At 56.1% G+C, this 24612-nt stretch overlaps 1 protein-coding gene across 2 annotated transcripts in view; it reads left to right on the plus strand.

Moving 5' to 3' along the window:
* Positions 1 to 23211, plus strand: part of PDE2A (phosphodiesterase 2A, cGMP-stimulated) — a 103904-nt gene extending 80693 nt beyond the window's left edge. For both annotated transcript variants that reach the window (XM_011993656.1, XM_011993657.1), the window contains 27 exons: positions 1770 to 1879; positions 2728 to 2783; positions 8023 to 8082; positions 8800 to 8953; positions 9136 to 9188; positions 9400 to 9474; positions 9584 to 9625; positions 10136 to 10201; positions 10463 to 10593; positions 13190 to 13301; positions 13782 to 13821; positions 13941 to 14004; positions 14421 to 14493; positions 14637 to 14814; positions 15058 to 15170; positions 15854 to 15931; positions 16801 to 16923; positions 17397 to 17467; positions 17865 to 17987; positions 18374 to 18461; positions 18724 to 18771; positions 19744 to 19818; positions 19972 to 20071; positions 20345 to 20457; positions 20840 to 20878; positions 21015 to 21121; positions 21761 to 23211. In XM_011993656.1, coding sequence (XP_011849046.1) covers positions 1770 to 1879; positions 2728 to 2783; positions 8023 to 8082; positions 8800 to 8953; positions 9136 to 9188; positions 9400 to 9474; positions 9584 to 9625; positions 10136 to 10201; positions 10463 to 10593; positions 13190 to 13301; positions 13782 to 13821; positions 13941 to 14004; positions 14421 to 14493; positions 14637 to 14814; positions 15058 to 15170; positions 15854 to 15931; positions 16801 to 16923; positions 17397 to 17467; positions 17865 to 17987; positions 18374 to 18461; positions 18724 to 18771; positions 19744 to 19818; positions 19972 to 20071; positions 20345 to 20457; positions 20840 to 20878; positions 21015 to 21121; positions 21761 to 21971 — 2503 coding nt within the window. In that variant the 3' untranslated portion in view covers positions 21972 to 23211. The remainder of the gene's footprint in view (positions 1 to 1769; positions 1880 to 2727; positions 2784 to 8022; positions 8083 to 8799; positions 8954 to 9135; positions 9189 to 9399; positions 9475 to 9583; positions 9626 to 10135; positions 10202 to 10462; positions 10594 to 13189; positions 13302 to 13781; positions 13822 to 13940; positions 14005 to 14420; positions 14494 to 14636; positions 14815 to 15057; positions 15171 to 15853; positions 15932 to 16800; positions 16924 to 17396; positions 17468 to 17864; positions 17988 to 18373; positions 18462 to 18723; positions 18772 to 19743; positions 19819 to 19971; positions 20072 to 20344; positions 20458 to 20839; positions 20879 to 21014; positions 21122 to 21760) is intronic.
* The last annotated feature ends 1401 nt before the right edge of the window (positions 23212 to 24612 follow it).

Here is a 24612-nt window from a genome sequence, read left to right on the forward strand (position 1 = left end):
GGGATGGGGGTCCCTGGGCCACCTCAGGGACGTGGGTGGGAGGCTCCAGGTGGCCTTTGAGTATCTGGGGTCTGGAGCTCGAGTGAGGGCTGGAGAGTCATGAGGCCGTGAGCACGGAGGGGTTTTGTGCAAAAAAGAAGAAAGGCTGAGGACAGATTCTTTCGTCAGGGTCCTGGGAGACAGGCCAAGGTAGCTCCAGTCCAGGGGTGGGAGGGGAATAGTTGGGGGTCAGCAGGATGAGGCTGCAGTGCACACTGACCAGCAACGCAAGGACCAGTGCCACCTTGTGGCCTCTGGGTAACCAGATTGTCCGAGGCCAAGGAGCTGGGCAGGGTTTGGCCGGGGGTCACCCACTGCCTCCATGAAGCCTTAGCCTTCATCTCATCAGTTTAATCATCAGGAAACGTGGCTCCCATTGCCCTCCTGCCACCCTACGTCCCTCTCCTTTCTGGGGTGACTGGCAATGTGGACAGCCGGGCACTGGAGCCCAGCACTCCAGGAACCTTAAAGGTCCTGGGTGTAAGGGCTGGAAGGTGGGAGAAACCACCAGTTCCTGTAGATCCTGGATTACTTAAAGTGGCCAGGAAGGAATGGGCCTGGTTCAGAATGCTGTGTGAGCTTGAACGAGATGCTCAACTTCTTTGGTCCTCGTTTTGTCTAGAGTCTGTGACCTAGTGATCTCGTGACTTGCAGGCCACCCCCTCTTTTTCCTCATGTGACCTTTGCTGGGCTTCCCTTAGTGACACTGTATGCACACAGTTCCCCAGGTTTCTCTTCTGTCCAGGCCAGGCAGTTCCTACAAGCACAATTAAGTGGAGGCATGAGGGATGAAGAACCCAGGACAATTAATCGTCAAGGAGTGACATTTGGTGCAAACTCAAGTGCTTAATTAAGCAGGTTGAACCAGAGGCCAGGGGGTAGAGGAGGTGGGTTGTGTGGTGGGACAGAGAGAAACTCATTCTTCCCATACCAACCTCCCTTGCCTTGGTTCCCACCACCCCTCTGCCACTGTCATACCCTGACATTCACACCTGCCCTCCGTTCAAAGCTCACACCTCCACAAGTATTTGGAAAGTTTCCAGCATAGTGGTTAGACCTAGCCCTGGTGCCACCTGGCTGGGTTCAAATCCTGGCTCTACCACTTATTCACTGTGTGACCCTGGACAAGTATTTAGCCTCTTGGTGCCATAGCTTCTCCGTCTGCAAATGAAGATATCTAACTCATAGAATTGCTGGGAACTCTGAGTTCATCTATGTGAGTTGCTTGGGCTGTGCACGGGACGTAGGAAATGGCCAATAAACTTTAGTTATGATGATTACCTCCTGTGCTTAGCACTAAAAGTTGATCAACAATTGTTTTCTGAGGATGGTGACGGGGAGGGTTCTTCTCTCCCCACCCTAGTTCTCCTTGGGAAGATCAGAGAGGTCAGGTCACATGCCTAAGGTCAGATCGTAGCAGGCAGCCTAGCTCTGAGCCCCTGCATTTACTTCCTGTGCTCTCCCACTGCCTGGAAGATCTGTGCAGGGCCCCACCTGAGCCTTTACCAGCAAGGGGCACCAGAGGCCAGACTGTGGCTGCCTGTTTCTCCACATAGGGGCCAGGGTCCCCTACTTTTTCACTTTTGCTGTCATCGTGTCCACCCTGAGGCAGGTCAGCTTGCCCAGATCCTTGCACATGTGCAGGGTCCAAACTTCCCTGTGTCCCCAGGCCAGGCCTTGCTCCTCCCTGAACCGGGAGCTCTCAAGGTGGCATCATGTCCTCTTTTCAGGGAGGCTATCATCTCCCAGAAGCGGCTGGGCTGCAATGGGCTGGGCCTCTCAGACCTGCCAGGGAAGCCCTTGGCCAGGCTGGTGGCTCCACTGGCTCCTCATACCCAAGGTAAGGGCTAGGGGCTGGGCAGGGGCAGGGAGGGACTGTGGCCCCTGCACTCCAGGTCATGTCTGTCTTCTACCCCTCTTCATCTCTGTCTTCTTCTTTCTCTTGCTCTGTGTCTCTAGCAATCCCTCCATCTAATTCTCTCTCTATTGTGCTACTAAACTCTCTGAGCCTCAACTTCCTGACTATAAAATGGGACAATAGTATTTACCTTGAGGGGGTGTTTCAAGGAGGCGCAAGTGAGATCATGCATGTTAAGAGCCTGGCACATGCGAGGGCTCAGTGGCCCGTGGCTGTGGTTGTGATGTGCTTGTGCCTGATGCTGGATGGGGCTGTAGTTGTTCTCACACTCTCTCTGTCACTGTCATTGGCCCTATTTCTCTTTCTCTTTTCCTCCATGCCTCCTGTCCGCCATGTCTCTCTCTGCCTCGTGTCTCAGTCTCTCTAGGTCTCTGTCCTCTGTCTCGATGTGGAAAGTGCACAAGACTGGGAGTCAGGAGACCTGACTTGCTGTGTGATCTTGGGCAAGTCACTTCCCCTTTCTAGACCTCAGTTTCCCAATCTGTAAAATAGAGGTGCTCAGCCTCACCTGCCTTCCTCCCTGCAACCCTGAGAGGATCACGAGAAGGTTACTGAGTGAAGGGGTTTCCTTCCGTGCAGAGGCTGTTGCTGAGGTTGTTTTTGTCACTGCCTCAGGACCCGCCTCTATGTTTCTGTGGGTTTTGGGGTCTCTCTGTGTCTCTGTCCTGGCCTCTCTGTCTACATCTTTGTGTCCCCGCCCTGGGTCCCGGCTTGGTATCTCTGAGCCTCACCAGCCCTGCAGGAGCACCTCATTGCCCTCTCCCCCTCAGTGCTGGTCATACCGCTAGTGGACAAGGAGGCCGGGGCCGTGGCAGCTGTCATCTTGGTAAGAGCCTGCCTAGGTGGTGGGATGTGGGGAGAGGAGACCACGGGAGGGAGTGGTGGATAGAGCCTGTCTGGGGCGTGTGTGTGTGTGTGTGTGTATGTGTGTGTGTGTATGTGTGTGTGAGAGAGAGAGAGATGGGAGCCATAAGTGAGGATGGAGTGAGGGGAAGTGGGGGTGTGGGGGTGGGAGGAGTTGGGGCATCTCCCACACCCCAGCCTTCTGCCCCACCTCGAATGGGTAGGATGAAGCCATTGGCCCAGTCAGCAGCTTTCTGAGGGATGTGCAAGCCCCTGCTGGACTCTCAGCCCCCATGAGGTTAGAAGGCCCAGCCATTGGCATACACAGCGCTAACCTTGGTTTCTCTTTGGGATCCTCCAGATGGGGTGGGGGCCGTGTCCAGGAGGGCATGAACCAAGTGAGGTGTGAAGAGAGAGGCTGCGGAGGGACAGATGGACCTAAGGGCCTGACCAACAGAGACAGTGTAGAAAACTAGCCAGAGATTTGGAGTGGCTGGAGCTGGGGGCCTTGAGGACAGAAAGGCCATGGGCAGGCCAGCCAGACCCAGGGCTGAGGCTGGGCAGAAGACAGGTAGCTAGGCGGGCTTCCTGGAGTGGCTGAGGAAGGAGTGTTAGTGGGAAGTGGTGGATGCTCTGCCAGAGCCCCGGAACCCAGGCAAGGCTCCCTCCGCAGCCCCTCGCAGAGTTCCCAGGGTTTCTGCTCCACAGAGGGGGTTGTGGAAGTGCAGAGCCTGTGGGGGTGAGATTCTGTGGCTCTTTAAGTTTCTTCTCCTGTATGGAGGTGGGGATTCAAACTCTTGTTCTATCCTAGTAACCAAAGGATGAGTTTCCCAAATTGCTATTATTGGGGTTCTGCTTCTGTCAAGGGGGCTGCCATTCCGGTAAAGGGCAGGCTTGGGGGCATGGACAGATAAATGAGCAGGTGTTGGTTCCCCGGGGACTCTTCTCCAGCTCATTAAAATGGAATTAAAGGCTTCCCAGGCGCCTGACCTTTCTGAGCTGCTGGCAGGAGAGGGCGGTGGGAGTGGGGGATGGCTGAGAGGGGAGAGGAGAGGAGGGGTACTTGGCTGGATCTCCTCCACACCCATCTGCTTGACTGAGGGAGCCGAGGCCGCTGCTTGGTTTCTCCGCAAGCTGTTTCCCCCACCCCCAGCTTCTGGAATGGAGCTGCTGTTGCATGGAGTTCTCAGGGGGCCGCCTCCCCCTATTCTTTGCTTTCGGTCTCTCCCAGGGCTGGTCAGCTTTGAGGGGCACCGAGATGAGGGGCTGTGTGCAGAGGTGGGGGTTGGGAGGCAGTGGCTGGGTCGAGCACCTCCTTCTCTGCTAAGGGCAAAAGGCCTGGGGTGCCAGGTGCCTGAGAAGGACTTCCTTAGGTTGAGGCTGTGAGGACTGGGTCAGGAGGGAAGCAAGGGGAAGACGTTTGGAAGGTTACTCCCCTTGTGGGCAGAATGCTTGCCATGGCCGCTGCTCACCTTGGCTCAGGCTGGGCCAGAGGCCTGTGTGTGTGTGTGTGTGTGTGTGTGTGTGTGTGTGTGTGTGTGTGTGTCTGTCTCAGGGATGCTGGTGGGATCAGATCACTTACACTTAACTCACCCAGTAGAACTCTGCTGTGATCCTGCGGCAGGCTGGGTGCTGGAGCTGACTCTGCCTTCAGGGAGCTCTCAGTCTTGGGGAAGGTGGGGACACCCTCTCCACCACGGGCCAGATGAAATACTGTTGCCAGCAGGTGCTCTGATGGCAGAGCCTGGAGCAGCAAGTGGTGCCTCACCATGGAGAGAGCATTTGTGTGGGGCCTTGGGGCACGGGTAGGAGGTCCACAGTCAGGGAAGAAGGGAAAGGGGATTCTAGGCAGAGGAGGAATGTGAGCGAGGCAGGAAGGAGGCCGGGGGAAGGGGTGGTGTGCTGAGGGGAGAGTGTGGTCCTGGGGAAGCTGAAATAGGGGTGCATGCTATTGAATAGTATGCTAGCCAGCTGGGCTCTGGCTGCCAGGAGTTTTCAACAACCATCCCTTCATTTCCTCAAATACCCTGGGCAGGGAAGAGCTCTTGAAAGGTGTTTAGATTATTCACATCTGCCTCTCCTCCAAGCCTGCACCTTCCCACTCCTGTGGAAATGCACTTCCCCAGGATGCCCCTCCCCAAGGCATACACGTCTGGCAGATGCTCCCTGGCCCACAGGATCTCACTGCCTCCCAGAAGCAGCACAGGCAGCCCCAGACTTTCCAGCTGCTGCCAGAATCTGAGGGCAGAGGGTGCAGAAGGTAGATGGAGTGCCACAGGGCTGATCTTTTGGGAAGGTCGAGTCACCAGCTTCTTCCTCGACAAGCCCCATTCCCCTCTCTGAGTCTCTGCTCTTAGTATTCATCCACTGATCCACCTACCCATCCACCCACTCATCCATCAGTTGAACAACTATTTCTTGAGTACCCACTGTATGCCAGGCATGGTGTGCTAGGTGCTGGGAACACAGAAGTGACCAAGACAGATTAGACAGGCCCTGCCTTGGTGACAAGCACTAAAGTGAGCATGACCCCAGTTACTTGGGAGGTTTAGGTGGGAGTATTCCTTGAGCTCAGGAGTTCGAATCTGGCCTGCAGAATAGAGTGAGACTCCATCTCTAAAAAGAATAAAAATAACAAAAATATTGCAAAACAAGTGAGCAAAATAGGGATAGGATCACATGTGATGGCAAGGGCTAGCAAGGAAACCCCTTGAGGGAGTCCTGCAAAGGAATGTTGGGGCCCGATAAGGATGCAGTTAGCGAGGGCTCTCTGAGGAATATGCCAGCCAGGTGCAGGGCTGTGTGGCTGACTTCTGGGCCTTTACAGCTCACCACTCAAGGTGCCCTGATTGCAGATTTTTTTGTGTGGAAAGAGTCTTTGACTCTGTTCTTTAATCCTGGGATAATAAGTCTCTTTGAGGAGTGGCGGCCCTTGGTCTCTGGCATTTGATGCCTGATTTGTGCCCACTCTTCCCCCAACTGCACCAGCCACACCAGCTCCCTGCACGGGGATGGGGTGTTCATGCCATTAACCATTTTGAACCTGGTGAGGGTAGGGACCTGGGGGCTGTACTGGGTTTTTAACCCTCTCGTACAGCCACCGTGCACACTGTTGAGTGTTCCCACTGGGCCCCCGACACTTGCCTTGATTAGCAAGAGCAGGTGCAAGTGTGTGTTCCTGTTGGTGAACAAAAAGCCATGAGTGTGTTGGGGCGATTGTGTGTGTTTGTATATGGGGGTGCCAGGTGCATGTGCATGGCTCTTGAGTATGTGAACTAAGTTTCCTGTGTACAGGCATGAATGTGCCTGTGAGGATGCTGTGGACACTGTAAGGGTGGATGTGTGGATGTCTTTGTGTCTGTGACTGCTCTGTGTGTGTGTGTGTGTGTGTGTGTACCACCTCCATGGGTGAGTGAGTGTAAATGCATGTGTGTGAGGGCCTGACATTCTTCATAAGAGTGTACATGTGTGTGTTTGTGCACATGCTGAGTGCAGGCAGACCGAGGCAGCCCAGGAACTGGTTGCCCCCACAACCCTAGAGGGGTCCCAGACTTCTCTATTCCTGAGAGATGGGACCAGGTGGAAGGAACAAGAACTATGTCCTCCTCCATGTGCTAACAGTAAAATGCCAACATATTTATATAAGCCATATGCAAATGAACCATAGCCCCAGCTTCTCCTCCCTCCAGCCCCCGCTGTCCCGTAGGAGTCACAGATTGAACCTCATCCAGAGCTTAAGTTTCAACACCATCCTTGACAGCCCAGGTCTCTTCCAGGTTTTCCTGCCTCCAATCTTCTTCCTCCCTCAAATTCACCCTACACCCCATAGACAGTGGCCCTCAGATGCTGAAGTCTGCCATGGCTCCCCAGTACTCTCAGGCTAAAGTCTAACTTCTTAGCCTGGCACTCAAGGCCCTTCTTTCTGTGGTACTATGGACCACACCCCTACCTGGATCCTCGTCTCCCTGAACCACCTACTGCCAGTGTCCTGGTCTCTTCAAGGTCTACTTGTCTTCCCCATGCCAATGCAGGAAGCCTTCCAAATGTCCTCCCCTCTGAGCTACCCACCTAGTTTTCTCTCTCCTTCCTCAGGTATGAGGCTCCACACCTCCTCCCAGTCATGTCCCCCTACTCATCCCGCCCCAGTCAGACTGTGAGCTTCCCGAGAACTTGCTGGTCTCCTCCTCCCCATCTGCTCCTGGCAGGAGACCCAGAGCTGAGGCAGGCATTGGCTGCTGACTGGGGAGGGAGGAGAAAGGAGGGGCCCCCAGTGCAGGCACTGTGGGGAGCTCTGCAGGTGGTGAGCAGCTTTGAGTGGGCTCCGGAAGCTAGTGACGCAGGTGGGGAGCCTTGCTGGCAGGGCCTGTAGTGGGTCCCTAGGCTGCCACCCTCCCTCCCCACTGTCTCTCATTTTCCTCTACAAGCACCCAAGTAGGGGTCGGGGAAGGGACTTCACAGAGTATGAAAGATGGGCTGAGTTCCCTGGTGACTGGCACAGGGAACTTGGAGAGGGACAGGGTGATGGGGGTGGTGGAGAGAGTGGATCTAGAGGGGGAAAGGTGTGGGCAGAGAACGAGAGGGAGTGGGTGGTGCTGTCTTCACTCTGCCACTTTCTGCTGTGTGATTTTGGGCAAGTCACTCCAGTTTTCTGGCCATGTCTTGCCTGCCAGGTGGAGGCTTGCATCACAGTGGTGAGAATCGCACGTAAGGCAAAGCACTTCACCAACCCATTTATCCATTTATTCATTCACCCATCCATCCTCACCATGGCAGGTGCATCATACTGAACCCATTCCTTTATCCAAGACTTAGGGGCAGCTCAAACCCTAACTCAGAAAGGATAGAGCTGGGAGGCTAAAGCTAATACCACCAATTCTAAAATCAGGACCCGCAGAACTCCATAGGCTGGGAGCTGAAGAGGGGTCTAAGGTCCCTCCATCCCCTAAACCATATGCCTGGGCTGTGCTCTTGATGAGTCAGTGATTGAAAAGGCAGAGACAAAAAAGTTTCACGTCTTTGGGTTAGTCCTAGGAGACTTCCTACAGGAGGGGATTTTCCTGGAGCTGTCTGGGTGTCAGAAAGATGAGGTTATCACTGAGGCCCACAGACTTGAGTGTGTATGTGTTGGTGGGGACCCGTGTGTGCTGCGCATGGGGAGGGCACTTTGGCAGAGACAGACACTGGGAGAGGTCACAGCTAGTTCCCTTCTCCCATCCCTCCAGGTGCACTGTGGCCAGCTGAGTGACAATGAGGAATGGAGCCTGCAGGCAGTGGAGAAGCATGTGAGTGGGAGCGGGGCCACGTACCATGAGGCTGAAGACCCTTATCACAGCTGGTGGGAAGATGTTCTGGCCAGGGAGCTGGACAGACCTAGGTTTTAGCTTTGGCTCTGATGCTTTTGAGCTGTGTGACCTTGAGCAAGTCACTAAACCTCTCTGAGCCTCAGTTTCACACCTGAAAATGGGAATAATGATAGCACCGACTGACCTAGGGCGGTGGTGAGACAAAACTGGTCAAATACCTTGTAAATACACACGGTTGCCAACTTACAATTTCTTGACTTTTCGATGGATTTATGGGGAAGCAACCCCATCCTAAGTCCAGGAGCATCTGTGTTTAGAAAGGACCCTCCACATAATGATACTGAGGCTCTTTCATGCCTGAGACTTTATGATTTTGTGACTTTAACAAGGACTTACGACTTCCTGAGGGGGCTAGAGACAGAAATTTGACATCTTGTCTTGGAAGAATCTAGGGGCTAAAGATGGAGGTAGACACTGTACCCTCCTGTTCCTGGACCGCTGGACGCTCCAGGGGCGGTGGGAGCCCCCGGGGGAGCACTCAGGAAGGTAGAGTCCAGGGATGAGGTGATTGGGACGGCGACGGGGTCCATGGACCCGGCAGGCAGAGGGAACGGCAGGAGCAAAGGCAGGAATCCCGCGGCAGCAAGCGCAGCGAGGGTAGGGCGAGCGGCGCGCTAACCGCTCGGCGTGTCCCAGACTTTGGTGGCCCTGAGGAGGGTGCAGGCCCTGCAGCAGCGCCGGCCCAGCGAGGCTCCCCGAGTCGTCCAGAACCCCCCGGAGGGGGCGGTGGAAGACCAGAAGGGCGGGGCAGCGTACACCGACCGCGACCGAAAGATCCTGCAACTGTGCGGTGAGGACCCGGCCTGGGCAGATCACGAGGGCGGGGCCGGGCAGAGCTTGGAGGGGAGGTGGGCGGGTTAGGCGGTCCCGGGAGCTGGCGGCTGGCCCGGCGCGAAGCTGAGCGGCGCCCGAGGGACCCGGGCACGGAGGTACCGAGGGGCCCTCTCTCTGACCCGCCCCTGGTCCTTGCAGGGGAACTCTACGACCTGGATGCCTCTTCCCTGCAGCTCAAAGTGCTCCAATACGTGAGTCCCTGCGCCCCTCCCGGCCACCTCCCCGTCCTGTCTCCCTCCGGGGACCGACTTCCCCTTGAGCCCTCCATCTCAGTTCCGATTACGATGTCCCTCCTTCCCCTCTCCTCCACCCCCCTGAAGAGCCCCGGAGAGGGGAGCAGGTGGGGAGTGGGGTGGCCCGGATCCGCGGTCACCCCCTCGCCCTCCCTCGTCCCTCCCTCAGCTGCAGCAGGAGACCCGGGCATCCCGCTGCTGCCTCCTGCTGGTGTCGGAGGACAGTCTCCAGCTTTCTTGCAAGGTGAGGGCCCAGGTCCACTGTAGAGCTGGGTCGGGGTTGGGCGAGGAACTCGGGTCTCCGAGGGGGAAATCCCTTGCCTTTAACCGGCTCCCTGCACTCTGTTCCTCAGGTCATCGGAGACAAAGTGCTCGGGGAAGAGATCAGCTTTCCCGTGAGTCCCTCGTCTGTGTTCTCGTTGGAGTCTGCAGGGGCGGTTGAGGCCGGGTAGACACTCCTGGGATCTGTCTGGAGTATTTGGATCCTCTAGACTCTTGGAATCCGATGGAATTATCTGGATCTTGGCATCTACTTAGAAATGCTGCAGGGATCACAACCTGTGATCATCAGGCTTTATCAGCAAGAATCTCTTAGCATCTACAGAAAGGCTTACCTGGGACCTGCTCACTTCTGTTGGAGTGTTTCTGGATATGGATCTGCCAGAATCTGTTGATGAGAATCCATGGAGTCTGCTTATCTCTCTCATAGTTAGGGAAGACCCTAGAATCTTCTATAGGGATTCTACCAGAGTCCCCTCCATCTCTGCTCATCAGTGCTGACCCTGCCCACCATTTGAACTGACTGAAGGGTTCTTTGAAACTTCCAGACTTGAGGGTGGGGACAGGTTGAGATCCCCTGACCTGGGGAGTGCTGGGCCCTGACTCAGTCTCTCCTCACCCCCTAGTTGACAGGATGCCTGGGCCAGGTGGTGGAAGACAAGAAGTCCATCCAGCTGAAGGACCTCACCTCTGTAAGTGATGGCCTGGATGACCCAGAGGGGAAAGGGGAGACCCCACTGTCCATCCCCCAGAGCAAGGGTCTCTGTTACAGAGCAGCCTAGGAATGGGGGAGATAAGACCTGGGGACTTTCTACTATCCCATCTCCATGACATGGAGCTTCCAGCCTTGCATGAGTCCCTTAGAACCGCCCATTGCAAAATGTGATGGAGGGCTGGAGGAGGGAAGCATACTCCCCGCTCATTCCCTGCCCTGACTTGTCTCTCCTTTGCAGGAGGATGTGCAACAGCTGCAGAGCATGTTGGGCTGTGAGCTGCAGGCCATGCTCTGTGTCCCTGTCATCAGCCGGGCCACTGACCAGGTGGTGGCCTTGGCCTGCGCCTTCAACAAGCTAGAAGGAGACTTGTGAGTCTTTGTGGGATGATGCAGATCAGGAGATGTTGCTGAGAGGCTGGCTAGGGCTCCACTAGGGTAACAATGTGGGAAGGGTACTGAACCGGGGCTACTGTCTCAGCAGCAGTGGGTTGAACGGTGTGTTAATGCAACAGAATGAAAGTCATGTTGAGGTCCAAGCTGGTTCCTCTTCTCTTCCCACACTTCCTGAAGTTTGGGTTATCTGCTCTTGGGATATTGGGCTCCCTCCCTTGCCATCCCTGTTTTTGCATTACTGCTAGAAACTGCTAGATGGAGGGGTGGGTGCGTTTTGGGTTGGGTGAACCCTCTGGGACTCACAGAACATCATCAACACAGTGGACCGTGGCTAAAGGGAATATGCTTGGGGACTGGGAAAACCTGTGGATCTTTTGAGCCCCTGACAGGGCAGTAGTAAAAATGATATTAAAAAAAAAAAGAGGTGGGCAGGGCACAGTGGACAGAGAAGCAGGCTTGGAGGCTTAGTTGGGAAGCATATTTCGAGAACTGAGGACAAACCTGGGGTCTAGAAATGGTGTCATAAATAAATTTCATGTCTACACCAACTCATCAACAGGAGTAGGTGCCTGAATTGTATTGCAAATGGATCTTAGTTCAGGGAGAAATAGTGCTGTGTCTGGTGAGCCATTTCTGTCCTGGGTGCAGGTTCACACTTGGGCTGGCAAGATGAAAGTTTGTGCTGCATCACATAGGTGAGGAGAAGTAGACAGATGAGGGGCTGAGTCCTGATGCAAAGAGATGCTGATAGGATGCTGGCCTCTGGAGTCTAAGCAAACAGGCTGGGTTTCAGGGCCTGGAGCTCCAGCAGGGGGTGGACACTAGAGAGCCTGGGACTAGGTAGGTGTCAGAGCCTGGGCCTGAGGTCTGCTGGGGTAGGGTGGAGATTCAGGAGTCCTAGGTCTGAGCTGCAGAACCTACCAGCATGGAACTGTGTTGACAGTTGGGTGGGCCTGGGGAAACGAAGATAGGGGCAAGGCAGAATCCGCTAAGGCAGGGAGAATGTGAGATTGGTGGCATCTGGAACTTGTAGGCATCCTAATGGTGGGAGAATTTATGCCATTCGGCAAACAAATATTGAGCACTTAATGTTGCCATCCCAGTGCTGACCAGATGGCCTTGGGAAGGCCTTTGGGGAGGGGAAGGTAGAGGGAATGGGGGTCCAGCAGGGGCCATGACCTCTCGTTGCTGGCTGGGGGATTGGGTTCTGGGATGGCCCCAGAGCTGGAGGAGAGGTGGTATCAGCAGGAAAACAAGATGGGGCCTTGGTGGCAGCCCTGAGGCCCAGGGCAGGGGCAGGGCCATCTCTGGGTCCCACGCATTTCAGGGAGTGAGTGTTGAATGACTACCTGAGCCAGGGTGGGGCTCAGCTCAGTGCAGTGACTGCAGAGAAGCTTCCTGAAATACAGCTAAGTAGCCAGAGAACAGGGGCTCCAGAAGCCCTTCAGCTGTGAGTGGGATGGGGCTGGTGGCAAGGCCAGGGATAGGATACAGTGACAACATTAGCAAAGCTCTCCGAAGTGTTTCCACTATACCACGCTCTGCACTGGGCATGGATGATATAGTCATGGCCCCATCTCATAAGACTCGAAGTTCATTTTCAGGGCGTAGAGGGAAGAGAGTGAGAAGGGTATTCTAGGCTGAGGGAACAGTGTAGAAAAAAAAAGCGTGAAGGTGTGAAAGAGCCCGAGGTTTTCTCAGAATGATGAGGATCTTTGTGTGGCTGAAGCTGAGAGATGTCCAGGGTTGAGGGGTGAGAGGTGGGTGGGGCTAGCTGAGGGACTGCAAATGTAAGGAAGGTGTGCAGACAGACCCAGCGTGGTGGGGATGGGATCTAGATCCGAATCACTGGATGGCAAGCATGAGTGGGGGATGCCCCACAAGGGCAGAACACCAAGGTCAGCCAAAAAGTGGGGAAGGGCTTAGGCAGGGATGCCTCAGGGCAGCGTGATGTGGGCTGAGGTAGGTTCTTCCCATGACCCACACCATTGGTCCACCCAGCCCCATGCAACTCCCCAGTGACAAATCATTTGGTGGCCAGATTGAATGACCTAAGCAGGATTTGGGGCTGATCTTGTCTCACCAGAGCTAGCTCCATGAGCAGGGCAAGCAGTCCTCTCCACACCACCACCCTAGGATTTCTGGAGGCACCGAATCAGGGCCAGCAGAGTCCAGGGAGAGTGGGGTAGTGACAGGAGCTACACAAGACAGGGCAGTGCCACTTCCCCTCCCTAAGGCTGGAGGCATGCCTGGGGAAGAGCAAAACACCAGCTTGAGCCCAGGCAGTGTCTAGTCTGAGGGAGGAGACCCAGCTTTGGGCTGGGTAAATCCCAAATCAGAGGGGGCAGGTATGACTCTGGTTTCAAGTATCTAAGGCAGACTGGAGCCCTCCCCTCAGGGAGCCCCCAGTCTGCAGGGCATGGGGGTGGGAAGCTGTTCCAAGGGCCTGTGCAGTGGTTATATAGTTGACAGGTGGGTACCCCTGTGGGCTTCTGGTGGAACAGAAGTAAGGAGAGTGGGGAGAGAAGCCAGTCTTCCCTTCCCTCCTGAGTGAGCCCACACCCTCCTCCAGGTTCACCGACCAGGACGAACATGTTATCCAGCACTGCTTCCACTACACCAGCACCGTGCTCACCAGCACCCTGGCCTTCCAGAAGGAACAGAAACTTAAGTGTGAGTGCCAGGTGAGTGACCTGCCTTGAGTCTCTCTCCGGCACTGACTCGCCCAGTTTTCAGCCCCGGAGACCCATTCAGAAGGGAAATGCCCATGTCTTTCTGGACTGGTGGCAGCCCTTCCCCAGGTGGTTCCCTAACCTAATGACTTGGAGGCCTGCAGTTGCTCAGGACCCGCGCCACTGCCCGCAGGCACTGTATGTGATCGCCCTCTAGTGTTCAATCTGGGCACTACAGCAACACCTAGGCAGCTAGAGCTGGTGTGAAGGCGGCTGAGACACTCACTCAGGAGACTCCTCACTTGCACTGGGGCGATTCCCCTACTCCTTCACTTAGTAACCAAATGATATAATTAGACACTGACAGTTTCTGGCTTGTCCAGTGAGCCCTAGGGAAGGAAGGAGAAGACCCGGATGCTGTTGGAGGCAGGGGGTTAGATAGGGTGACCCCTGCACCCTGACCACCTATGATCTCCATTTCCTTCATTCCAGGCTCTTCTCCAAGTGGCAAAGAACCTCTTCACCCACCTGGGTGAGTACACTGTTCTCTATGACTAGCTGTGTGTGGGTACGGGGGCTGGCAGTTGCAGAGGAGAGGTGGGAGGGCTTGGCAGCCTGGTCTCACCATGCCTGGTCTTCTCCCTCACCCAGATGACGTCTCTGTCCTGCTCCAGGAGATCATCACAGAGGCCAGAAACCTCAGCAACGCAGAGATGTGAGTGACTCTATCCAGGGGACAGGACGAGAGAGGCTGTGGCCTTCAGTCCCCATCATCTCCTTTCCTGCCCAACCCACTTCCCCTTCTCTGCCTTCTATGTGACCTCATCACCTTTTGAGGGATCCTTTATTTCATGCCTGTCTCCCTCACTAGACTGTAAGCTCCGATGACAGCAGGGACAGGGCTGGCTTTGGATCCTCAGCTCCTATCACAGTGCCTGGCACATAGTAGGTGCTTCCAAAAAACACACTTGAATGGATAGGTTTCTGGAGCCAGCCAGCCCTGAGCAGAGTGGCTTACCTTGGAGCACTCCTCCCAGGCCTCGAAAATCCGGCCTTTGCCTCCTTATGGAAAGTGAGGGCGATCAGAGGGGGTTGTCAGGCCCCAGAGGACCAAACCCCCTCCCTCCACAGCTGCTCTGTGTTCCTGCTGGATCAGAATGAACTGGTGGCCAAGGTGTTCGATGGGGGTGTGGTGGATGATGAGGTGAGCGACTGTGGAGGGAGTATGTGGCCCTAGGGGTGTCCGGGAGTCCTCCGGGGGCGCTGGGGAGCGGCCCGACGTTTAATAGTCCCCTCTGTGGTCGGGTCACTAACTTCTTCCTCTCGACTCCATCTCTTCCCCGGCAGAGCTACGAGATCCGCATCCCGGCCGATCAGGGCATCGCGGGACACGTGGCGACCACCGGCCAGATCCTGAACATCCCGGACGCATATGCCCACCCGCTTTTCTACCGCGGCGTAGACGACAGCACCGGCTTCCGCACGCGCAACATCCTCTGCTTCCCCATCAAGAACGAGAACCAGGGTGCGTGTGGCTGCCCAGGGCGGAGGGGCGGGGCTGGGGCGGCACCTGCGCGGGGCAGGGCGGGTCCGAGCGCGGGGTGGGCAACACTTCCCCACCGCCTTCGGCGTCCCGGAGCAGAAGGGAGTCGGGTTTCATATCTGGGATGTCACCAGCCGAAACTGCGAGGGCAGGTCCCCGCCGGTTCCCTCCGTCCACCCAATCCCTCCCTCCACCGGTGGTTCCTTGCCCCTCTCCCTTCCCCAGAGGTCATCGGTGTGGCTGAGCTGGTGAACAAGATCAATGGGCCGTGGTTCAGCAAGTTCGACGAGGACCTGGCGACGGCCTTCTCCATCTACTGTGGCATCAGCATCGCCCATGTGAGGGCGGGGGTGGGAGTGGGGTGTCGGGTGATAGGGGCGGGGCCCACCAGGGACCCTCCCTTCTCCTCCGGCTCTCCCTGTGGGTTGATCCCTCGGTCTGGCACTCAGTCCCGCCGCTGGGGTGCTGTGTAGCCTTCAGGACATGCTGGCCACCTCTGGGCTCAGTTTCCCATCTAAAAATTGGGGATACGATTTCCTGTCCTGTCAACTCTGCCTCCTGGGACCATGAGAAGCTCCCGTTGTCAAAACCTCCTCTCTTCCCTGGAAGCAGCCTCAGCCCACGCCGGGTGCTTTTTTGGAAGTGCTGGGTCTCGGTGTCCAGGCCTGCTGGCGCTCTGGCCTGGGAATCCAGCCCCAAGGTCCCTGACATGATCCCCTCCTTGCTTCTCCTTCCCTGCCATGGGCCTTAGGCTCCATCAATGAAGCCTGGATCAGATATGGGGGGCGGTGCAAAGGGCCAGACCAAATGCTGGCAGGACTTGAGGTGGAGGAGCTGGTGCGGGGGTCTGGATGAAAGTGGGGGTGGGGTCTTTACTGTGGACTGGAGCTTGAAGGTGTTGACTGGGGCCAGAATGGGACAGGAAGTGGGGTGTCTTTCTGACCCCTTCGTCCCAGTTTGGGGCATTGCTAAGTTTTAACAGCCACCTTCCTTGAGCCCCATCTTTCCCTCTTTCCCCTAGTCTCTCCTATACAAAAAAGTGAATGAGGCTCAGTATCGCAGCCACCTGGCCAATGAGATGATGATGTACCACATGAAGGTGAGGCTTGCAGAGACCTCTGGTCCTCCTCCCAGATTCCCGGGGACCCAGGGCCAGGCAGGGCTTCCTGATCTATCTCTACTGAGGATGAGAGGATAGGCCCAGAGCCATAGCAGGCCTCTTGCCCTCCTTAGGGGCAGTTCCCACCCCTGCTTAGAGACCTCTCCTCCAACCTGCTTCTGAGCTGAGTCCCAAGGCTGGAAGTAGCCAGAGGAACCAGCCCAGGGAATAATTTGGTTCAGCCAGGTATTCCCCATGTTTAGGGAATAATTCCCATCTTGGGAATTACTGAGGGTTAGGAAGCTCACTCAGGACCTGTCCTCATGGCTTCCCTAGGTACAATGCCCATGGAGTCCTGGGCAGTCTTAATTGCTGATAATCTATCCCATTCCCTACCCTGGATCAGAGAAGCTGGCTTAGTTCCATGTATATGGTAGTTGCTGTTCATTTGGACATTTCCTCTCACCTGTGTCCAAACCAGAGAGGCCCAGACCTTGTGAGGTGGATCAAAAGTGTAGTAGGAAGAGTTAAGGTTAGAGTAGAAAGGTCTCCACAAAAGGAGGACTGCTACAGTTACTGTGTGTGAAATGCTGCCACGGTTTGGGGGTGTCATGAAGGAGTGTTCTCAATCTTTGCCAAGATTAGGCTGTAACAGATAAAGGGTGGTCACCTGCAGGGAGGCACGCGGGGTGGGCTGCAGGGCTGTGAGGGGAGGGTTGTGATTTCCTGCCCAGTTACAGTCCACAGCGTGGTGGTCCAACTGTGGTGCATTCTGGGTGATGGATCCCCCACCTTCTATGGGAATTTGAGGGTGAAGACACCGGATGGGGTGAAGGCTATCTTCTAATACTCTGGCTGGTCTCCTCTAGGTCTCCGATGATGAGTCTACCAAACTTCTCCATGATGGAATCCAGCCTGTGGCTGCCATTGACTCCAATTTTGCAAGTTTCACCTATACCCCTCGTTCCCTGCCCGAGGATGACACGTCCATGGTGAGTTGCTCTCCACTTGTGTAGCCAGAGGCTTAAGTTAAATGTGCATCAAGAACTTCCTGGGAAGACAGAGTCATCAAGGAAGGCTGTGGAGGGTTCCTCAGAGATGGAGGGGCATGTAGTCTGCCATCATGAGGCCATGGGGCCTGCCCAGGGGCTAGAGGCTGGACTGGATGATGCCAAGGGCTGTCTTGGAACAACCATGCCCAGGGCATGTGACCTCAGGGTTTGCATGCCTCCCAACACCGTTTTTCTAACATTTTGTGTGGGCTTGGTTTCAAGAGTTCTTAGTTCTTAGATCTCTAAAAATGCATAGCTCCGAGAACGGTTGCTTCAGTTATTTTGTGGTTCTCTAGTTTAGATTTAAGTTTCTAAGACTCCAGATTTTGAGTGTGGAGCTTGAAGAAGGGCCCAGGCGGGGGTCCCATCTTGATACTGGCAGCCCCTCTGATCCCTCTCTCTGCCCTCTCCAGGCCATCCTGAGCATGCTGCAGGACATGAATTTCATCAACAACTACAAAATTGACTGCCCGACCCTGGCCCGGTTCGTCCACATGCAGACAGCCCCAGTCTTCGCCTCCCTCTTTCCTCCACTGTCACATCCATTGCCCCTGGCATTCTGGAGAGGATCTCTCTAAGGATGACTGGGGAGACCCAGTCGTATGGGGGTGGGGAGGATCCATGAGTGAGAAGCAATTCCTAGACACTGAACTGTCAATAAAGGCAAGAAATGGGGCAAGGCAGAGCCTGGAGGCAAGGCCGAGAGTGTGTAACCAGAGGTTTAAGTTAGATGTGCATAGGAACTTCCTGCTAAGACAGAATCATCAAGGAAAGCTGTGGAGGGTCCCTCAGGGATGGAGGGGACATGCAGTCTGCCATCATGGGGCCCTGATGGAGGAGGAGAGGCTGAGGCCCCTCTGCTGCCCTCTCCCCTCCCCCAGGTTCTGTTTGATGGTGAAGAAGGGCTACCGAGATCCCCCCTATCACAACTGGATGCACGCCTTTTCTGTCTCCCACTTCTGCTACCTGCTCTACAAGAACCTGGAGCTCACCAACTACCTCGAGTGAGTAGCCACTCCCCCACATCTGCATCTCCCCCACATCTGGCAGCCGCTGGGGTCCCCTTCCCTGGGACAGGGAAGCACCCCCTGTGTGTCAGGCACTTTACACACACTGCCTCATGGGATCTTCTTAGCCCCAGGGGACTCGAGGGGAAGGCTGCAAGCCCCATCTTCCAGGAGGGGCTTGCTCACAGTCAAGCAGCCAGTGAAGACTGAGCCTGATTTAAACCTGGGTCTGCTGGGCTCCAAACCAGTGCTTCTTTCCAGGAAGGGAACCCAGGTGTTCCAACTCCTGTCCCAGTGGCTCCTGGGCATGTCATCCCCTTGGGGGTTTGGGGAGGGGACTGTGGGCTGATCTCTTTTTTTTCTCCTTTCTGCCTCTCAACCAGGGACATCGAGATCTTTGCCTTGTTTATTTCCTGCATGTGTCACGACCTGGACCACAGAGGCACAAACAACTCTTTCCAGGTGGCCTCGGTGAGACCCTGCCCTGCTCACAGTGGGGACCCTGCATGGGGTGTCTGGGAGTCTCATCCTCTCCCAGCCTGAAGGCAGGTGGGAGCGAGTGAGACCAGGAGCCAAGTTTAAACACAGGAGGAGGTTCCCCCAGAGTTTGCCCATGACTTTGAGATAGGAAGGAGGGGAGAAAGTTGGGAAGGGCAGGACACTGCTTAGCCTAAAGCAGTGGCACTTGGATCCGGATGTGAGGAGTGACCACAGTTTTCCTGGGCTTTTCCAGAAGTCTGTGCTGGCTGCGCTCTACAGCTCCGAGGGCTCCGTCATGGAGGTATCACTCTTCTGTCCCACCCCCATCCTCTTTCCCCTCTAAGGCCAGTGACTTGCAAAGTTATGACCCAGCTCCCCCTATTCCCAAACCATGCTCTCCAGACAGGCTGCGAGAGCTGCAGCCACACCTAGGACATGTCTGGCTCATTTTCCTGGAGTGGGCTTGGAAGGGTGCAGGTGCAGATGATAGCAAGGATTTGTGTTCAGTGCGTTTCCCTTTGGCTGCCTGGGAACACCCCATTCAGCCCCCTCCTGCCAAGCTTGGGATGGGCTCCACTCCCATCACTTAGCATCACCTTAGATTGTTTGGTTTGGGTCTGCCTACCTCCGCATGCGCAAGGTCTGAGCCATTTCTGGGTTTCCTGCACTTGGCACAGGGCTTGCCACAGAGTGGGAGACACATTTCCAAAGTCACCTTGCCCTATGCTGCTTCCCACAACACCCCTCCAGAGGCTGCCTCTGCTTGCACACCCCCAGAGATGGGGTGCTCTGTCTCTCTCCCAGGAGGCCTGGTGGCAGTGCTGGTTCTGCCCTTTGCCCCCTGGGATAAGCTGCTCCTCTTCTGAGTGACAGCCATTCAGCATCCGGAAACAGGGGCATTGCCCTTGCCTCATCACTGCCTCTCCTTGTCAGCAAACAAATGCATTCTGCATGATTTAGTGTCTAGGACTCCAAGGGATCATTTCAAAAATGTTCCAGCTTTCAGGGACCCCAGAGCTTACGTTGTTGGGTCCCTCCCTGCATGTGACAGCTGAGGAGTCTGAGGGTCAGAGTGGTCTAGGGACTCGCCCTGGGTCACACAGAGGGTTGAAACAGAGCTCAGAAAGGGAACTGGGGCCCCTGACTCCCCCTTTCTGACTGCTCTGCTGACCTGGGGGCTGGAGCTGGACCAGGCCCTGCTTCCTCTCTTGGAGTCAGTGGTGAGGGGAGCCCCTCTGCCCCAGCCGGGACCCCATCACTCCTCTCCCCCCAGAGGCACCACTTTGCTCAGGCCATCGCCATCCTCAACACCCACGGCTGCAACATCTTTGATCATTTCTCCCGGAAGGTGATGGGGTTGGGGGTGGGGGTGGGGATTGAGGGGGAGAGCTGGGAGCTGGCTGGAGGTGGGAGAAGGAGCCAAGGAGTGGAGGCTCACTGGGATGGGCAAATGGGTGGGGGTGTCCAGCAGGAGGTCATGACACCCCTGCCCTTGCCCCAGGACTATCAGCGCATGCTGGATCTGATGCGGGACATCATCTTGGCCACGGACCTGGCCCACCATCTCCGCATCTTCAAGGACCTCCAGAAGATGGCTGAGGGTGACTGCTGTTAGCCCCAGGCCTTGGGGGTGGGAAGGAACAACCAGGGGAAGGATTTGCCAGGGGAGCATTCCCAGGGTGCAGACCTATCCCCTGCAGCATCAACCCTTCTCTGACTGCACAGCCCCACCAGGCAGACCCAGCACTGGCCCCTTGGCTCCCATCAAGAGTGCCCAATTCCCTACAGCACTCTGGGTTGGGCCCTGGGAGCCTTGTCCTCAGAAGCGCAAGGAGGCTGGGCCCCGCTCCTTGACCCCATCCTCCCCTCAACAGTGGGCTACGACCGAAACAACAAGCAGCATCACAGACTCCTCCTCTGCCTCCTCATGACCTCCTGTGACCTCTCTGACCAGACCAAGGGCTGGAAGACCACGAGAAAGATCGCGGTAGGTGCAGTCCTCCCTGGGAAGGCATAGGCTGCCCACCCTGCCCAGCTCTGGATGCCCTCTGCCGCCTGAACACCATCTCTCTGCTCAGCTCAGCCTGGCTGTGTTCTGGGGAGACAGAAACCTAGACCATCTCAGGGTGACAAATGGAGACTCAGAAAGGGGAACAGACCTAGCAAGTCAGTGGTTGGTGGAAGGTGGGCCCCAACCCCGCCACTCCTTGCCTGGGGCCATCGCCATGCCAGGCTGGGGCTGGTGGGACAGCTCCTGAGCTGGGACTGAATCCCTGGACCTCAGTTTTCTCTCCTGGGAACGGGCTGTCAGAGGAGCTTGGGTGGATGTGTCCTATGTGCAGGATGTGATGAGAGTGTTGGCCTTTCAGGAGCTGATCTACAAAGAATTCTTCTCCCAGGGAGACCTGGTATGTGTGGAGTGACCCCAGGATGTCCAGGTTGGGGGAGGGTTCCTGGCCTGGGGCAGGGAGGGCTTGAACTAGCCTGACCCTGGTACCCAATGGAGGAATGAGAGGGACAGACCTGATGACTTGATGCCTGCAGGAAAAGGCCATGGGCAACAGGCCAATGGAGATGATGGACCGGGAGAAGGCCTATATCCCCGAGCTACAAATCAGCTTCATGGAGCACATTGCAATGCCCATCTACAAGTGAGTGAGCTCATGGGGACAAGCTGGCACCCTGCACAGTGAGGGTAGGCTGGAGTGGGGACATCACAGCAAACACATGTGCTGAGATTGGCCTGGCCCAGCTCCAAGTGATTCACCCCCTTGCCTCTGGGCACAACTGTCTCCTGCTGTGCCACTCAGTGGGTCCTTCACTTCATCCTTGCTCTGCAGTGGAAAGAGACCATCATGCTTTCCTAGGTGTCCTCCTCTGTCTCACGTTCTTGTGGAAGTTCTTGTTTTTCTGAGATGGAGTCTCACTCTGTTGCCCAGGCTGGAGGAGTGCAATGGTATGATCTTGTCTCACTGCAACCTCCCTGTTCTGGGCTCAAGTGATTCTCCTGCCTCAGCCTCCCGAGTAGCTGGGATTACAGGCACGCGCCACCATGCCCGGCTAATTTTGTATTTTTAGTAGAGATGGGGTTTCACCATTTTGGTCAGGCTGGTCTTGAACTCCTGACTTCAGGTGATCCGCACACCTTGGCTCCCTGAGCGCTGGGATTACAGGCATGAGCCACCGTGCCTGGCCCTTGTGGAAGTTCTATTTGCTGTGTAGCCCTAGTCTTTCTTGCTGCCCATAGTCTGATTTCTGTCCTCTCGCCCTCTGCCCCCATGCACCCACAGGCTGTTGCAGGACCTGTTCCCCAAAGCAGCAGAGCTGTACGAGCGTGTGGCCTCCAACCGTGAGCACTGGACCAAGGTGTCCCACAAGTTCACCATCCGCGGCCTCCCAAGTAACAACTCGCTGGACTTCCTGGATGAGGAGTATGAGGTGCCTGATCTGGATGGCACTGGGGCTCCCATCAATGGCTGCTGCAGCCTTGATGCTGAGTGATCCCCTCCAGGGACACTTCCCTGCCCAGGCCACCTCCCACAGCCCTCCACTGGTCTGAGCAGATGCACTGGGAACAGAGCCAGGAGTCCTGTGTTCTAGACCAGGACTTCCTGTGTGACCCTGGACAAGTACTACCTTCCTGGGCCTCAGCTTTCTCGTCTGTATAATGGAAGCAAGACTTCCAGCCTCACGGAGACTTTGTGATTTGTCCTCTGAGAGCACAGGGGTGACCAATGAGCAGTGGGCCCTGCTCTGCGCCTCTGACCACACCTTGGCAAGTCTTTCCCAAGCCATTCTTTGTCCCTGCAGCTTGATGGTTTCTCCTTGCCCCATTCCTGCCCCACCAGATCTTTGCCCCTTTCCCTTGGAGGACTCCCATCCCTTGGGGTCTCCAGGATCCTCATGGAAGGGGAAGGTGAGACATCTGAGTGAGCAGAGTGTGGCGTCTTGGAAACAGTCCTTAGCTCTGTGGGAGGACTAGAAACAGCTGCAGGGCGAAGGCCCCCCGAGGACCACCACTCTAGTGACAGTGGGATTGGGACCTGGGGGATACAGGGGCCCCAGGAGGAAGCTGCCGAGGGGCAGCTCAGTGCTCTGCAGAGAAGGGGCTCGGGAAGAAGCAGGATGGGCTTGATGGGCAGGAGGGATCCCCGCACTGGGAGACAGGCCCAGGTATGAATGAGCCAGCCATGCTTCCTCCTGCCTGTGTGACGCTGGGCAAGTCTCTCCCCCTGTCTGGGCCAAACAGGAGGGTAAGACAATCCATGCTCTAAGATCCATTTTAGACCAATGTCTAAAATAGCTCTGTCGCTCTGCGGAGTCCCAGCAGAGGCTGTGGAATGTTTCTGCCACCCTAGGGCCCAGAGAGCCCAACCCTGAGTCCCTCAGAGGCCCCCTGAGTGTACCCCTTGGCCTGAGCCCCTTCCCCATTCCTGCAGCTAGGGAGAGACCTGGCCTCAGCCCTGGCAGGGCTCTCTCTTCAAGGCCATATCCACCTGTGCCCTAGGGCTTGGGAGACCCCATAGGGCCAGGACTCTTGGGTTAGCCTGGCCACTGGCTTCTCTCTTTTTCTCTGTTTCATTCTGTGTGCGTTGCGGGGTGGGGGAGGGGGTCCACCTGCCTTACCTTTCTGAGTTGCCTTTAGAGAGATGCGTTTTTCTAGGACTCTGTGCAACTGTCGTATATGGTCCCGTGGGCTGACCGCTTTGTACATGAGAATAAATCTATTTCTTTCTACCAGTTCTCCCCTATGGGGCTGTTTTCTGACTTTGTGCTTGGGGTGGGTGGAGCGGGGTAATAGAACTGGGAGAGACAAACGCCCTTTGGAACTCCATGGCTTCCAGAGTCTCTCACCCTTGGTGCCTAGCCCCTCTTCTGGGGAAGTCATAGACCTGTTGGGGTACTCCTTGGGCCAGCCCTGTGCCAGATCGTGGAGGTTAAGGGGTGGGTGGCAGATGAGAAGGTCTGGCCATGCAGCAGTGATGGGACATGTTGGCTGGCAGAGATTGTGGAGTAGAGGGAAAACTGAGAGGTTGAGGCAAGCAGGCAGGTTGCCTGGAGGAGGTAGCCTGGAGCTCGTCCTAGACCCTCCCAGTGCTGGCCTGCCCTGGTCCTGAGTGCCCATACGGTGACAGCCTGGGCCTCTGAACTCTGTTTCTAGCTGCAATGATGCCTGGCTGTGTCTCAGGAAGTCCCACATCCCGGTTTCTCTGAGTCCTGCCGAAGGGGCACCCCTGAGTCAGACTCCACACCAGATCCAGCCCCGGTTGTGTCTGAGGAGTTAGTCCCCTGCTTTCCTCTGCGTGAGAGTGTTTGCTTCTGCCCAGTCCAAAATGGGCACACTCCAGGTTGGGGCCACGAAGAGGCTCTGCCTGGTACAGTCTCCAGGCCCTGTCCCCGACTTGCCTACCCCCCTCTGAGCTCCTCTCCCTGTTCATCTCTTCCTGGCCAGTAAAGGTTGATGTGTTAAGAGGGTGGGCACTGGGGCCTCCTTTCTTGGTGGGAGAAGGAAGGAGATGGACAGGGCCATCTTGTGACCATCAGCCATTGCGAGCCTTGCCTTTGGGACCACAGAGCCCATCTGCTTCCTCTGCAGCTCCCCCTGCCCCACTAGCCTGTCTGGGTTTGGAATCTGCTCCTCTGGCTGTATGGTCTCCAGCTTTCCAGCTTCCCTTAGTGTTATGGGGCTCCAGGCTCCTCCCCTTCCCAGCTCCTGCTGTGGGCTCCCCAAGTCTGTCTCTGTCCTCTCACAGCACAGGACCCAGGCTTGGCCCAGTGGGTCCCCAGGTGGGGGTGGGAGTGTCAGTTTGTGACCCACAACCGAGAAGAGATGGCTATTCTAATGGCGCCTGGCTGACCTCAGGGTCACTGTGGGCTGATGTAGCGGCTCTTATGCCTGACCCCTGACCCTGAGTGTGTGCGCATGTTCCTCTTCCACAACCCTTCGGGCAAAGGGGACCTTGACCCTGCATCTGCTGTCTGTCCCCAGCCCAGCCCTCCTTTGAGGCCCATGCTGTGACACAGCCCTGCTTTTCACCAAATGGAGGGAACAACCACAGATACTTCCTCATCATGCAGGACCCTGTGCTAGGGCCAAGGGCTAACTTTGTCTTTGTCCTGGTCTGGAAAGTCTGACAGTTTG

The sequence above is a fragment of the Mandrillus leucophaeus genome, unplaced genomic scaffold (genome assembly GCF_000951045.1).
Source record: "Mandrillus leucophaeus isolate KB7577 unplaced genomic scaffold, Mleu.le_1.0 Scaffold432, whole genome shotgun sequence".
In the NCBI taxonomy this organism is placed as follows: domain Eukaryota; kingdom Metazoa; phylum Chordata; class Mammalia; order Primates; family Cercopithecidae; genus Mandrillus; species Mandrillus leucophaeus.